The sequence below is a fragment of the Amblyomma mixtum genome, chromosome 9 (assembly GCF_055824585.1).
Source record: "Amblyomma mixtum isolate Tamu chromosome 9, ASM5582458v1, whole genome shotgun sequence".
Lineage (NCBI taxonomy): Eukaryota > Metazoa > Arthropoda > Arachnida > Ixodida > Ixodidae > Amblyomma > Amblyomma mixtum.
Window position 1 is genome coordinate 63,479,155 of NC_143020.1, and position 16,436 is coordinate 63,495,590.

The 16,436-nt window shown below is 47.9% G+C and overlaps 2 protein-coding genes across 8 annotated transcripts in view; both read right to left on the minus strand.

The window, feature by feature from the left end:
- LOC149329352 (uncharacterized) overlaps nucleotides 1-16,436 on the minus strand; it is a 245,431-nt gene that overhangs the window by 84,416 nt on the left and 144,579 nt on the right. For 2 of the 7 annotated variants that reach the window (XM_089561848.1, XM_089561847.1), the window contains exons 7-8: nucleotides 10,494-10,547; nucleotides 8,307-9,984 (exon numbers count right to left, since the gene is read on the minus strand). The exons of 3 other annotated variants lie outside the window; for them this stretch is intronic. In XM_089561848.1, the coding sequence (XP_089417974.1) occupies nucleotides 9,344-9,984; nucleotides 10,494-10,547 (695 nt within the window). In that variant the 3' untranslated portion in view covers nucleotides 8,307-9,343. Of the gene's footprint in view, nucleotides 1-8,306; nucleotides 9,985-10,493; nucleotides 10,548-16,436 lie in introns of those variants that run through there. 2 more of the 7 variants (XM_089561857.1, XM_089561856.1) reach the window with 2 other exon arrangements.
- Nucleotides 1,445-7,910, minus strand: LOC149329354 (uncharacterized). Its single transcript, XM_089561964.1, has 2 exons — nucleotides 3,038-7,910; nucleotides 1,445-2,919 (listed from the first exon to the last, which is right to left on the minus strand). Exons 1-2 carry the CDS (start codon nucleotides 3,240-3,242, stop codon nucleotides 2,774-2,776), a joined length of 351 nt encoding a protein of 116 aa, XP_089418090.1. The 5' UTR covers nucleotides 3,243-7,910; the 3' UTR covers nucleotides 1,445-2,773.

Consider the following 16,436-nt stretch of genomic DNA (forward strand, 5'->3'; position numbering starts at 1 on the left):
CGAGTGAGTGATTTTCCAGGGGGGTGCAGCCGCCCCCCCTTGCCCCCCCCTCCGGACGCCCATGCACGTGAGTATGCTCAGAGAGTCAGTTGAAATGATGCCGTTCACAATGTTATCATTCATTGTTTCTTCTAGACTCTCAGAGAGGGCGTAACACTCTGTGATGAAGATGGGTGCACCGATATAGTAGTATTGTTCTTTCTCAATTGTTTTGCACTACGGCACTGCCAAGGTGGCATTCTGATTTTGAATCCTTGCCATAAAATGCTGCATATTCGTCATATTTTTAGTTTCCTAAACATTCTTGTAATATATGTTCATTAGCTGTTTATTTTTTCTGAAAATGTGTTAATGTACAGTAAAGTGAAGTATGTACAATATAGCATTATGGTCTGCATTCTTTAAGAAGCAATTCAGAACATCGGCACGAGCCTGGATTTTCTATAACTGACGAAAAACTGGTGACGCTCGCACGTACAATTCCCAGACTGGCTGTCCGAGCAGCCAAAACACAGAGCTGTGCACCACTGCCGGTCGGAGAAGCAAGCGACTGCTTCACTCGGTGGGTGGACAAGGTGTGCGGATCCTAAAAGATGCAGTTTCGTTTTCTTGTTAAAATTAAAGTCAAAGAGCCACCAGTCATGTTGAGCCATCACATCACCTGCCGGTGCATACTCATGAGTATGCCCTCCCTCTGATGCATTCAACCTTTCGTGGTTTCAAAGCACAAATTTTTTCTGCTGCAGCATCCAGTCTTTCCCACATCTTTTGAAGGTGAAATGGGAGGTTCCCATACCTCCCCTATCAGTCTTCTCTCCATTTGATGGCACTAAAGTTTTGAGAGCAACATTCGCAGGATGGATGATCCTCCTGAAACAACACGTATCGCTGGCTTGGTAGTGGGAAGTGTCTTGGTTTCCTTCTTTTCTTCCACTGTTATTTTATGATCGCTTTGCAGGCACAAGCTGACAGGAGCAACTCTTGGGCTGTAACACTGACCTAAGCTCAGAGCATAGGCTGCATTCATACCCCTATTTCTCAACATTCTGCTTTTCCCATTCAATGTTGCATACAGTGATGCACCACAGCCACTTTTTTTATGAAGTGGAGCCTTCATCATCAGGAGGCTCGTAGATTTAGCCATGCGTAAGAGGGATGGGCGTGCGATACACAGTTGGTGCTACATCACTTAGAGCTCCTTGTACATCTGGGGTGAAGCGCCCCTTGCGAGAAACAAATCCCACGACCCCGCCGCTCGCATCTTTCCCCGAAAGAAGGCAATCAATACTTGGGCGAAGGGCGAGCCGGCCACTCCCTCTCTGCCGCTTCCCGCTTTGCACACTCCTCGCAGTCCCTCGCCGGGGGGTCTCCGGAGTCTGCAGTGGCGGTACACAGGAGGAAGAAAGACTGATGCTCTTAATGATACCAAGCGCATCCACAGAACCCCTTGTGGCCCGGCCAACGGCGAAGCCAACTTCCCTTAGCCTCATGGTAAGGAGAGGGGGGGGGGGGGGGGGGTAAATACGCATAGCGCATGCTAGCTCTCTACACCATGTGTAAGAGGGATGTGCGTATACTGACAATCCAGTGCCCAGTGGTTCCTGGAGCCCAAGTGGAGGAAGAGTGGCCCTTTCATTGTCCATTTACTCCAGCCAGTTTGATCTGTCCAGTAGGGGCTGTTATGTTGCTCTTCATTGTACTTTACGCTCTCAGGAGAGGGTAGAAGAATAAATTAAGTGCACGGGATGATACGCTCCTAGCCTGAAGCTCATATGGTCAAAGGTCTTCGAAGAAAACGGCAGTGTTTAGAGCCACTCTGCAGCAATGGTGGCTTCAGTGTCGCTTCATGGAAACAAGGCGACTGGTATAATTGCTGACAAACATTTTCTCCTCAATTCTGTGAGGTCCCTGGCTGGACGTGGCGTGGATCGGACGCTCGTGCGAACGCTCCTCGCTTCACCCATGCCCACCGCTGAATTCAGCGACGGTCAACACCACTCTCGCCTGGATTTCGTGTTTGAAGCTCGGATAACGCCGTCGAACGCATCGGCAAGTCCCTTTTTGCCTGTTTGTGCGGACTTTTTTGCGATTCGGCTCTCGCCGGTACGCACGGCCCGCTAGGCCTACGCCAGGCCTAGCGACCCCGCTCTGACGGGGCTGTGCCGCATTTTCTGAGTGGGATCTTCGCCCAACATTGGATATGGAAGTCACCGTGGAGGGGACTGATATAGCCCCCGAAGAAGTTTCGCACCAATATGGTTGGTTCACCGTCGGTGAATCTCAACGATCCGGTCACGAACGCCGAAGGACTCACCCCGCGGCACACAATGGAACCGATAGCGCCCAGGGACAGGGCAGCATGCGGCAATCGGCCGACTCCTCTGCGAAAAAGATTGGCCGACGACTTGCTCGACAATCGGTGGCGTCGAACCTACCTCGCCTACCCAAGGGCGTAACCAAAGTGATACTCCGGCCATCGGGCGGCCTCCGTATACTCGAGAGCGGTGGCCAACTCGGAATCTTTCAACTCATTCGTGACGCCGCGAGTGTAACCTTGGCGGAATCTTCTGAAGACTGCATGCTCCTCAACTTCAAGCAACACACCATACTGGTGGCCACCCATTCCGCGGCACGAGTGGAACGCTACTTAAGCATCCAGGAGCTAACCTACGGCGAGAACAAGATCGCCATCACCTCGTATGTCGCCACGCCGGACGGCAGTGGTAAAGGAGTGATCCAAGGCGTTCCCAAACATCTATCGGACGCTGTCATCCTAGCGAACCTTCAGCATCCCAGAAATCCTCCAATATGTGGTGTCCGGCGCATGGGTGCGCAGTCGCAGACGGTCCTCATTCTCTTCAACGGTGAGAGAGTTCCCCGTTGGATCAGCTTCGGCGGTGGCATGATTCGTTGCTGCCTCTACAAAAAAAAATACGAAGTGTGTTCTTTGTGCGGATAACTCGGACATCGCAGAGACGTTTGCCCGGACCCGAAAAACGCTCCGCGGCAGCATGGCCAACCCTCCTGAAACGCATACCTGTGAGCCTAAGTGTGCCTTGTGCGGTAAGGGCCATGAGCTGGGCAGCAACAAATGCCGCGAGATCTACCGCACTCCATACATTGTGACCAAACGCCGCTGGGAACAGGAACGCCAACATCAGACCCAGAATAGCCAAGAGACGCCGCAGTCTAAAGAGCGACGCAGCCGCTCCAAAAGCAGGGGGCGGACGGACTTTAGACATCGATCCAGCTCTTTTCCACGACTGCAACAGAGAGGCCGGTCCGCCTCCAAATCCAGGACTCCTTCACACCAGGCACGGAACCCCGGTTTGAACCAGGACGCCGTCGGCACGCAAAAGGTAGGCTGGGCAGATAAAGCCTCCCAGAAATCTAACTCCAACCCCTCTGAGCTAGCAGACCTGAAAGTGCTGGTAGGGAAATTACTTCGCGAGGTGGAGGAACTAAAGAAAGAAAATGCCGCTCTAAAACAGCAACAAATGCAGACTGGGTCACCGCCTATGACCGGTGGCGCCAATAACCCTACCCCCTCTACCTCCGCCGGAGCGGACATGCCTGTTGAATCACCGCGGGCACCCCCGCCTAAGCGAAAAGCGGGCGGTTCCCTCTCCGAAGACCAAAAACTAGCCGACAGCATTCACAAAATTGAAGAAGCGCAAACGCAGACTACTAACACCCTCATTCAAATGCAGCTTACAATGACTTCCATCATGGAAGAATTATGCACACACCGGCAGGAATTACTTAACTTAGGCACCTGGCAGCAGGAAGCAGAGAGTAGGCTTTTTCCCGTCAAAATTCGCAAATCCGCTTCTTCTGAAGCGGTATCAGACTAGCACAATATGGCGCCACAACCAAACTACACCATCTGGCAGTGGAACTGCCGAGGATTTAGCCGCAAACGAGCTGTACTCCAACAATTCCTCCACAATAGGGACGGACCGGACTTAATCGCACTACAAGAGACACAAACCAATAGCAAGCTAGCTGGATATCAATCCTTTTCATCGGGGGGTGAAACGCTTGGAGTCATGACTCTCGTGAAACGAAATATTACGGTTGTCCAGCACGATACCCCAGTCACAAATGTCACACACGTGCTAGTCGAATTAATTCCGCCTAGGAAACCTGACCACAGTCTGTTTGTGCTGAATGTCTATAGCAGCCCAAAGTTACGGAAAGCAAGCTTTGGCCCGCTCTTTCAGGCGACCCTGAAAATTGCAGGCAATCACCCCGTCATTTTCACGGGAGACTTTAATGCCCAACACCCGGCTTGGGGGTACCCACAGGAGGACATTAAAGGTAGAAAATTGTGGCTCACCGCACAACAGTGTGGGTTGACTCTTCTTACAGACCCAGTAGTCCCCACCCGCTGCGGCAACAGTGTTTCCAGGGATACGACTCCCGATCTGACTTTTGCTAAAAATTCGGGCACTCCAACATGGATAAACACTCAACAAAATTTCGGCAGCGATCACTACATATTGGAAATAGTGGCTTCAACTGGCCCCAAGCGTCGTAGCGCTCGAGCTCCCACCCTTGTCGATTGGGACATGTTCCGCGCTAAAAGGGCCGCCCGAGAAGCTGATACCCCCGATATACTAGACATAGATATCTGGGCACAGGATCTTTGTCAAGATACCAAGGCAGCCACCCGTACGTTAGAGCAGGCTGACCACCTGGAGATTGCGGACAGCCGGCTTCTTCACCTATGGGAGGCAAAGAGAGGACTCGAGAACCGACTCAAACGACAGCGGTGGAACCGCAATCTGCGCAGAAGAATAGCTAGGCTAAACAAGGAGATCGAGGATCATGCGGTCAAACTTACTCAGCAAAACTGGGAGGACATATGCAACCGCATGGATCGCAATATGGGAGTCTCTAAGACTTGGAACTTGCTCCGTCATCTACTTGACCCTGCAGGTAGCAAAACCACCCAGAGGCAGAACCTGCAAAAGCTTGTGCATGCATACGCAGGCACACCAGAGGACCTTTTCCTTGAACTTAAAGACAGATATATTGGCAATGCTCCTATCCAAGCCTTCCCAGATTATGCTGGTCCGGAAAACACGCAGCTCGACTCCCCGATTACTGTGGATGAGGTTAGGGCAGAGATTGCCAGGCTAAACTGTAAATCCGCCTCTGGCCCAGATGCAGTATCCAACAAGATCCTCCGCAACCTAGATGAACAGTCGCTACAATCACTAACTGAGTATATGCAGAAATGCTGGTCGGAGGGCTACATCCCACAAATATGGAAAACGGCAGAGATCATTCTCATTCCAAAACCTGGGAAGGCACTCAGCCTTGAGAACCTCAGGCCAATTTCGCTCACGTCTTGTGTGGGTAAGCTCATGGAGCACGTAGTTCATACCCGCCTCAACCGGTTTATGGAGGAGAACGAGCTTTACCCCCAAACCATGATTGGCTTTCGACCAAAACTTTCTACGCAGGATGTAATGCTTCAGCTCAAACATCAGATTATTGAGGCAAAAACGCGGGACACTAGAATAATTCTTGGACTCGACCTGGAAAAGGCCTTTGACAATGTCAGACATGATGCGATCTTGGAGAACCTTCATGAACTCGGGGTGGGAGCCCGCACCTTCAACTACATCCGCGACTTTCTCTCAGGTAGAAAGGCGCATTTTCAAGTAGGAGGTCTCCACTCGCGTGACTTCCCCCTCGGCAACAAGGGTATCCTGCAGGGATCGGTCCTGTCACCCTTTCTCTTCAACGTTGCAATGTTGAAACTTCCACACCAATTAGCGCAGATCCCGCAACTCCACCACAGCCTCTATGCTGACGATATCACCTTGTGGACCGCCGAGGGCAGTGATGCCGAAATCGAAGAGACTCCAGCGTGCCATCGATATCGTGGGGAGCTATGGAGACCCCAGGGGGCTGCGGTGCTCTCCAGCCAAATCTGAATTTCTCATATACCGCAAAATCAGATCCCTTGCGCAACCCCCACCGGCCATCGAACTCAGTATTCGTGGAGTCCCCATTCCTCGAGTACCCAAAATTAAAATCTTGGGCCTAATTCTACAAGAACACGGCTTCAATGGTGACGTAACTCAGAAGCTTCAGGGAACCTCGCAGCAAATTATGCGACTCATTCGCCGCATTAGTAACCGCCACTCGGGCTTGAAGGAAAGCAATACTCTCCGTTTAGTACAAGCCTTTGTGATCAGCCGCATCGCTTACGTATGCCCTTACCTACATCTCAAGTCAGCTGAAAAAGAGAAAGTGGAAGCCATAATCAGAAAATGCGTAAAACAGGCAGTTGGGCTACCCATGCACACAGCGACTGAGAAAGTCTTAGGTCTCGGTCTTCATAACACCCTAAGTGAGATTATTGAAGCGGTAACCGTCTCGCAGTACGAATGACTAACGGCCACCCCAACTGGCAGACACATTCTGTCCACACTCGGCATAACATACGAACGACAAGGCGGACCAACAACTGACCTTCCCAAACATATACGCCAGCTCCTGGTCATTCCTCCACTACCTCGGAACATGCACCCCGATTTCCACGCTGAACGTCGTGCAGAGAGAGCCAAATCATTAGGCAAACGCTTCCTTAAGGATACCTCTGTGGTATATGTTGATGCAGCAGATTCTTCGGCTGACAAGATGGTAGCTGTGGTCACCATGGAATGTGGTACACTCATAACGGGGGGCACTATACGCACTCAGCACACACATGTTGGAGAAGAAACAGCCATTGCTCTAGCCATTGCGGGATCCTCGGCAGAAACCATTGTCAGCGACTCAAAATTGGCAATACGTAACTACACGTTTAGAAGAATCTCTCCACAAGCGGCACGGATTCTGCTAAATTATCAGCCCACGCGGCGCATTCGCCTAATCTGGACGCCTGCTCATGCCTCCCTTGCTGGTAATGAGGCGGCTCATAACCTAGCTCGAGAACTATCCCGCCGAGCTGGGTCGTGCAGTACACCCGCCCTATACTCCGGCAAGGACAGGTTGTTTTCTTACAGAGAAATCCTGCAGCACTACAGGCTTGCAAGACTCAGATTTCCCCCAGCAGATAAAACGCTTTCCAAGCAACAGGCGAAAGCCTGGCGTAAACTTCAAACTAAAACCTATCCAAATCCCGAATTGTGTAGCTTCTATTCGGATGGACTGTACTCAGACAAATGCAAAAATTGTGATGCCAAAGCCGATCTAAATCATATTGTTACGGGGAAATACTATTTACATTTATTTACAAGCCGTAGGTGAATAATTCCTAGCCGGGAGCACCAGCGCGAACAGGAAGCACCATCAACCTCTTCTTCTTCGTTCCTTTCACGCGGGAGTCCACTTCGTCTTCCACTTCCACTGCGTCGTAACATGACCCCCGGCGGCACAAGCGCCGTCCCGGTGCTAGGCCGATGAGAGAGGAGCTGCGTGATAGGGCTTGAGGCGCGTAACAGTATGAACAAATAAACACAACAAACGCTACAAAGATTCGCGGCATTACTCCGCACCTCCACCAAAGATGTTACGGGGAAATACTATTTACATTTATTTACAAGCCGTAGGTGAATAATTCCTAGCCGGGAGCACCAGCGCGAACAGGAAGCACCATCAACCTCTTCTTCTTCGTTCCTTTCACGCGGGAGTCCACTTCGTCTTCCACTTCCACTGCGTCGTAACAATATGATCTGGAACTGCCCGCAGTCCCTACCCGCGAGTCGCTTCATTACCGACTCTGATCATTGGGAGGCTCTATTGCTCAGCCCTGACCCGGGGACACAGATCAAGCTCCTCCAGCTGGCTGAAGACGCCGCCGCTGCCCAAGGGATAGCGGCCGCCGTTTAAGCGGGGGGCGACTTCGGGTCGCTCCTCTATATCCGCTGGAAATAAAGTTCCACCACCACCACCACCATCCTCAATTCTGTCACCCAAAGTACATCCACAGCACAACAAAAGTCTTTCTCGCTCACCCCAAATACAACCTGTGCTCTTCCAGACAGATCGAGCAACCTCATCCCAAAAAACATCTTAATCTCATCTGGTAATCCAACTCATTACCATCCGATACTGTGTTTGGCTTCTTTCAAGATATGACCCCTTCATAGTGAGACAAAACCTTGGAGAATCTTCTGGAAGAACACTACTTGTGTTTGCAATATTCCTTAGTGCTGTCAGTTAGTGCTGCTACTAGTGCTGTCATCTGTAACTGATAGCTATTCTTTCCTGGATGCAAGGCACAGTGATGTCTAAGGACGCTCGAAGTATAACACTAAAAAAAAAACAGCTTTTTGAAGAACTGCAATGCTTTTGAATTTTAATGCACAATATGTCAAGGAAGTGAGTTTTACAAACAGCCAGAAGGAATTAACATTTTGAAATAGAAACTGCTACAAAATACTACTTATGTGCACTAAGGAATTTAACACAATGGACCAAAATTAGGAGCTTCACAATACACAACAAGATTACAGTGTTTTTTGTAGGCAATACTCACAGTATTCTTTGTTTCAGTAGCCACGACCCTTGCAATGTGTTATCATGAACAGCTGATGTAAATCGAGAAGGCTTTTTCGAGTAACACCAAAACAACACAGAAGCTAGCACAATGTAAAATGGTCACAAGCAGCTGAAATTCTGACAACCAAAAGATATTAGAAATGGTGAGGACAGAATGATCCACAATATAATGCCATTAATACATAGCAGAGACAGTGCTCTGAGTAATGGTAAACCAGCCTCATTCTGAGGCTGGACACCGACTTGTCTTCACTCGTTCCTGCCACTAACACTACTGGAATAAACACACAAAGATTTACACAAGAACAAGTTTTTCTTGGTTCTCATACAAACATTTATACGTACAGTGATATAAATGATTGAATTTATATTGATTGTCACAAAAATTAGCTCACTCAGGCTTAAAGAATAAAAGGAATTGTTTTGTGCACTTTTACTCCAAGAATTATTTCTTCACTGAAGCAGCTGAGAACTGCCAGCAGCGATATACATTGTATATCAAGTTTTAGAAAGGCACTCTAAAACAAGAACTGATGCCTTACAGCTACTAAAGTGATTTTATTTCCATTCATACACGTTTACGAGCATAGCAGGCTCACTCTTCGTGTTCAGGAAAGATTTAGCCTTAACATATAGTCCAAGGGAACAGCAAATGTTGTTTTCTGAAAACTGCCTCAAAGTGAACAAAACTTACAAATGTAGTTAATGGAGCAGGTTAGCTACCAACGCCTTTCATAGGGTACAGAGCTAGAATCTCGTTACCTTGCATCCAAAATGATAGCTAGCAAAACATATCGACTAAAAACCTCACGGACCACTTCTATTTTTGGTGAATCACCTTCATGTGGCGGGTCAAATATTGCCTCTCACTGAACGTCTTTTCGCACAAGTAACATTGGAAGGGCTTTTCGCCCTTATGGGATCTAATATGCCTTGCAAGATCTGAACGTACCCCAAAGGCCATGGGGCACAGCTGACACTGAAACGGCTTTTCACCCGTGTGGGTACGAATGTGTCTAACCAGGTGACTTCTCTGTGCAAAGCTGCTGCCACAATGGTCGCAACAGTAAGGACGTTCGCCTGTATGAGTGCGCTGGTGTATTTTTAGGGTGACTGTCTGTGCAAAGCTGTCACCGCAATGGTCACAACGGTAAGGTCGTTCACCAGTGTGAGTGCGCTGGTGTGCCTCTAGATTGTCCTTTCGTGCAAAGCTGCTACCACAGTCGTTACAATGGTATGGGCGGTCACCTGTGTGAATTCGGAGATGCTGCAAAAGATGGTATCTTCTTTTGAATCCCTTGTTGCAATGGGTGCATTCGTGCAGCTTATTTCCTGTGTGTTTGCCCCGGCGGTAACTCATGTCAGAAGCAGTAGATTCTGGGCAGTGGCTCGCAGGGTGGCTTTCACTGGTCGATTCTTGCAGATGAGGTATGCCATGGTCGCTCAGTGTCACGAATGAACCTGCGTTGCACAGGCAGAAAGTTGAATGCAGAGGACACACTCATCAAAAGCTGTGGATGTCTATCAAGCTTTATTCAACAGATCATCAACTGAGAACTCAGGCCTGAAACAAGATGTCTCTACGGTCAAGATATCTCTCCAGTCACAGGTGGGCATAACAGCAAAACAAGTGGCAGTCAGCTATGCTTAGCCCAATGCATAAAGCCATTTCTTTTTGTTTTATTTGCTCCTCAGACAGTGTCTAATAAGAGGAAAAGCCTAAAGGCTAAACGCCATACGAGGATTTGGTCTTTCCTGCACAACTTCTTGCTGCAATGAACGGAACCCATATCTATCCTAGTTTGATGAGTATAGTTGACATCATAAAAAACAACTTTCCAGAATAATGAACGCACAAATCATGATCCTTCACCACAGTTCAGTAAACTAAAGCTTCAGTATCCTAAAACCTCCTCTTTGAAAGACAACCTTTATGAAAGCATATACAAAGAAAAACTGCAGATTCTAACCTGGTGAGTACTGCAATGAAGGTACTCCATGTTTGTGGTCCCCGGAGCTCAAACCTGCATGTGAAAGCCAGATTGTATCCATAAACACAAAAGATTACGAGTGCAAACGCTCACACGGTGTTATCGGCAAGAGGCGGTGAATATGGAATACACACAAGTAAAACAGCTTTTTCGGGTTTTGTGAATACAGTAGGGCGAGCCTGGAAAGAAGAGAGTTCTAAGGCAAATATTGCCAACTTTTAATTCTGCATGCAGATGATTAGTATACTTATGCTCACGAAAAACTGACGATTGCCTACAAATTTATACCGGAACCATGCCAACAGCTATTCCATCGACGAATGAACATGCACCATTTCTGGCTTCATGGGAAGGACAGTACAAGACTACTTACACAGGCTTAAGAACTAACGAGTGTGTTATTTTTAATAACACAACAGATTGACAGAGCATTCATCTTTTAATAAACCTCTTACACCCATTGTACTGCGCACAGGGAAAAAAACTTTCAGAGCATCGCAACTTGTAGAAAAGCGTACTTCACAGCTGCCCACGAATGTTGCCAATGTGTTGAACATCATGTTCTGCCTCGATCATCTCGAAGAGTGCAATTAATCGAGTAGAAGCATGTCTGCAACTGCACACTACTCTGTCTTGAGTGAAGTTAGAGCATACCATATTTACTTTTGTGACACCTGCATCCCAAATTTTGGGACGAGAAATCAGGGCAAAAGGAAGGAAGAAACAACCAAGACATAAGTTTCTCAATGCGCTGCTCTGAAAGAGGTTTAAGGTGGCCAGCTTTTCGAACACCATGGTCGGCACGGAAGAAGTCCATCCCTGAGAACATGGTGATCACGTCAGCTCATAGGACAGTAACGAGAGTGAGAGCTGATGATGCATCGTGATATAAGGGATTTTCATCAACAACAGGGGAAGTCTAAGACCCACTTCCAGGCATTCCACCCAGCAGAAGCCAGGGGGGAAGCTTGCGTATCGTACCACTGGTGGTTACCCAGTGGCACAGGGAATCCAACCCTGCACATCCTACATGCGAGATGCACGCTCCAATGACTAGGCCACCGTTGCAGGGAGAGTGAATGTGGCGAGAAACAGCGAGCAAAAGTGTGACTTGTCATCAGTTGTTGCATTATTCTAAGCAGAAATCAGTGCAGCACTATAATAATTTTAGAAACATTCAGTGATGCAAGGGAACTGGTCGGGCAAAACTAAAAAACAGACACAGCGGGTGAGAAAATCCGATAAAACTGGCACTGCATTGTGCAGTAGTGAATAGCACCACTAGAACGCACAGCTTAAAAAAAGCGCAGGCCAATTTTTTCAAATGGCTTTGGATTTTAACAGAACAATTTACACCTTACAGACAAATAAAAGCCCGTACTAGCATCATGAAATGCAATTCATACACGATGAATTCCAGATGTGCAGATCAACACTAAGTATTGTTAGAAAACTAAAACAAACATTGTCATAGGACACTCCATACAGCAAAATGTTGCCTAGTCTGAAAAAATCCTAAAAACAAAACGAAAGATGTCAGGATGCAGACTAAACGAACACAGCAATGAATATTGTTTGGACATGGTCAGTAATGCTACGTGCATGACGAAATGAGGTCGGTCGTTTGTGACCAACTACAAGGAACCATAGTGTACTCTCTTCAGCAACGCCAAAACGACACCCATAAACCAGGAAACAGTGGCAAATACAATAGAATATAAAATCCACCACACGATACAACACAGGTTTTGCAGAGCTAGAGTCTTCACAAAGCCCCAACCAGGAGTGTAAAGTGGTGGAGTTACATGGAATTACGTAAGCAACCTTTCACATAGCATATTCGAGGCCATACAGCACAAGAATCAGGAAGAACATTGATTCGTCAGACACAGAGGCAGGAAAGGCTAAAAGTTCCAAAACGTGCAATTTTCATCATTGATGTTTCTGCTTCGATTGAAAAACTAAAGAATATTGTACAAATGAAAAAATCAATTCATCCACATAACAGAACAATCACACAAGTAGCAGCATAATTGCATTTCGTGCTTTGATGCGATGTCACAGATGAAGTTCTTCACAATGACCATCACCTCAGACGTGATCTTGCTTTGATCTCTGAAAAACAGGATGGAGTTGGATTCATGCCATTTTCACCAAAAATAAAGGCGTCATTTTCTGCGATTTGTATTTTTGACTGTGTACAATATTTCGGAGCCAATGGGCCTCCTTTGTAAAAGGTGTGCACCAGATGCTTATATTTTTTTTAATTCTCTGTGTCAAAAAGCTACTTGATGAATGGACATGCAATGTCCTACTGACACTAGCACAGACTTTCTCACAAAAACATGCTACATCTCCTGAATCTTATAACAGCCCTAAAACATGCGCCAATTTGACCCATTGTCTTCTGGAATGCCCCATGGCTGTTCAGCCTCTGAGTGACCAAATAATGTGATTCTACTACTACTACTAAGGTATGTAGTACAGCAATTTGTTCAGAGCCCACTTACAAATACACGACAAGACAAACTAACCCGGGCCCTCAGTACACTATGCAAAGAAACACTAGGGCTCCCCCCTCAGGCTTCTATAGACACCCTGTACAGAACAGGTCTTTTCCATCGCCTTCAAGCCCTCCTTAACCTGCACTGGGAGAGACAAATCATCCGCCTGTCCAGTACATCAGCTGGGCGGTGGATACTATCCCAGACTCCCTACGCACCCATCTCTTTCCCAGACACACCGCAGTCTCCGATCTATTCCCCTAACCTCCGCCTCGCACCCATTCCAAGCAACATGTCCGCACACACACACGCAGGCCGCCGCCAAGCATACGCATACAACCACAAGCCACCCTTGGACGCTGCGGCGGCGGCCTACACAGACGCCTGTCTCACGGAAACCGCGGGCTCCACAGCAGCCTCCTTCCTCCACCCTTCCCTCTCTGCAACCAGCACTCACACAACCGGTCCATACACATCCCCACCTTCGCCCAAGATATACACGGAATCGCCGATGCCATCACACACTTTGCCACCCTGCCCCCCAATACGTTGTCCATACAGACTCGCAGGCAGCTCTGCGTGCCTTCCATGAAAGAGCCCTCCCTTTCCCTACCCGATCGGCCTTAGATGCCGCCCTCTTAGCATTAAGCCCACGACCGGTGACCCTTCGGTGGATCCCTGGTCACATGGGCATCCCCGGCAATGAGCTGGCTCACCAGCTTGCCTGCGAAACTGTACACCGGGCGCCGGGGATCCCATGGACGAGCCCACTGACGGAGCAGGGAGCAGGCGGTCAGGAGTTACAAACACACTGCCGACGAATACTACACGCAGCAAAAATGGGACTAAGCTGATTTACCGCCACCACACCCATCCTTATCGATCTGTGAAGCTCGCATTCTTCGCCGAATACAGTTTAATCTCCTACGTACACCAGCCAAACTTTATCTGTACCGGTACTCTTCCACACCTCAGTGCCCAAACTGTCCACACACATATGCAGACACACTGCCTTACACAGTGCCACGCAGCCTTCCAGTCCCCCGCCTATCCTTTCCCACCACCCCCCCCACCGTGGCCCATCTGGCTCGCCTCCCGGGACCTGAACCTGCAACGCGCCCTCGTCGCCTTGGCGCAGGACGTACTGAACGCCTAATAGAAAGGATGTTCTAATAAAAGTGTCACACCACCACCACCACTACTACTACTAATTGCCCGCCACAAGAGCACACACGTTGCAGGCTTCACTTGTTTCCTCCATGTGGTCAGGTGTTCAGTTAATACCACGACTGAAATGAAATGAGAATCCCACTGAGAGCTCAACAATGCACCCAGATTACTGCACATGCAATTTTCCAGATTATGAGCATCAAACAATGGAGTTATGCAAGGTTGACAGGTGTGGTATTGAAGGTTTCTTCCTCTGGAACATTGCACACATTGGCTTATAAGTAACGGCCTGCAATAAAGGCGAAAAAACCAGCGTCACAATAAAACAAGCATATATGTCACAAGCAGCAGGGTCTGTGTGCTTTTGAGAAAATGGCAATGCCCAAGGAAGCGAGAACGCACAAAATCCATGTTTGACTACACATTCTGTTGTTTTCTTTCTTCTGCAGGCACAAAATATGAAATGATATGCACAGGGAATAAGAAGTGCAATGGCAATGTAGTGTAAACTGCAAGTACACATTTTTTGAAACGATGTTTTTTACCAGCTGGAATGCAATATCACTTGTGATATTTTTAGCACAGCTGGTCTGGACAGTTCTCTTTGTGCAGACAGATGGATTCTCATGCACCTAACTTTGCACATGCACATAAGTGAAGGTAAGCTTCTGCATATGTTCGCAGCAGTAGGTTGCCTTAAAAGGTTCTTTCTTCTTTAAGCATGTACTCTGTGCCCTCCTAATACTGCTGCTAATGCCTGCAATTTGAAACAATGAGTAGTAAAGTAAAAAGAAGTCTTCAAGGCCAGAACAGCATTGTTTATAGACTTTGTGTAATGAATAAGTAAAACGCAGTCCTAGATCAGCGGACTGACCCATGAGCAGACTCACGTAGGCTCATAATCAGATGATGATTTGAGTGGTGAGTGAGTCAGATCCGAACTCAGGTTCAGAATATGATTGGAGCCGTGAGCGAGTCCGAGCTCAGCTTCATATTATAATCTCTGTTTTTGCCACAATGTTGCACGCTTAGATTTTTTTGTGTCCTTTTTTACCGACAGCCGAGAGCAGGAATTATTTACTGCCGCGAAAAAGGATGCCTGAGGGTGAGGCAGGCTGGCGACGCCTGCGGCCGACCGAAGAAGGGGATTCTGCGGAAGCTGGGAACACGGTACTTTGTCCCATCCCTATTGCTAGTTTGTGCTATTGCTATTGCTAGGACGTTAAGCGTCCTAGCACGCTTACGACAGGAATAGGTTACGCTTGTGCTAAATCCGTTGTTTTTAGAATTTTTTTCTCTTGATATGTTTAATCACGAACCACTCAAAAGGATGGTATGCAGCACTCTTTTTAAAACCCGATTCTTCCAGTTGTGCCCAGCTTGAGGAGGTACTCGTCGCTGGTACGGACCCGATGTCTCTCTCCTTGGTTTCTGCAACTTATTCAGCTACTACGCAGATGTCTGTTTATTGCTTGTTGTATTTCCGTTTTTTTTTTTTTTAACAGTGAAATATCGTCACGAGAAGCAAATGGTACTACACGGACACGAAGGAACGAGCATCAGGCCGGGCCATACAATAGAAGTTACTAAAAAGGGCACGCCCCAGCCAGGTTGAGAGTCAGGACCGAGGTAACGGCGAGTAGGGCCCGACCCAGTCTCGATACTGGCCTGTGCAGACCTCTAGCACCGAGTATAATGTTGTGTTTTCTAGCTTTCCTCGAATCTAAAACCTGCATTGTGCCATTTAAGCATCCCAATACAGCAGCTATGCTATTTCATCAGCATTTAACCAGCATTGCTTTCTCACTCAACAATCACGGCCTCCATGCTGCTTCTTTTTTTAGTCATAGGGGGCGTGGGACCGACACGTTGGAGGGGACATTCCCATTTTTCTAATCGGACAAGCAGTTTTAAGAGACTGAAAGTGACGGCAGCCGATGTTGCTCAGTGTTATACTTATTTCCATTTCCTGAATAAAGATGGCCAGCTCATATGAAGTAGTTTTACATATGCCTCCAAGGGGTATCTACCAGCTCCTGTCTTGCTCACTGTTAAAAAATTCTCCAAGTCCGAAGAAGAGAAGAACCCCGAAGAAAGCTTCGAGGGTTCGTGTGGTGCTGACCCTCAAACACGCAGGCGCGTCTACCCATTAACGTCTGTCTCATTCACAGACTGACTCAATGCAGAAAAGCAGAGGGCTGAAGTAAAAGGAAAGTAAAACACGCAGTCAAGACATGTCCTTTGATTG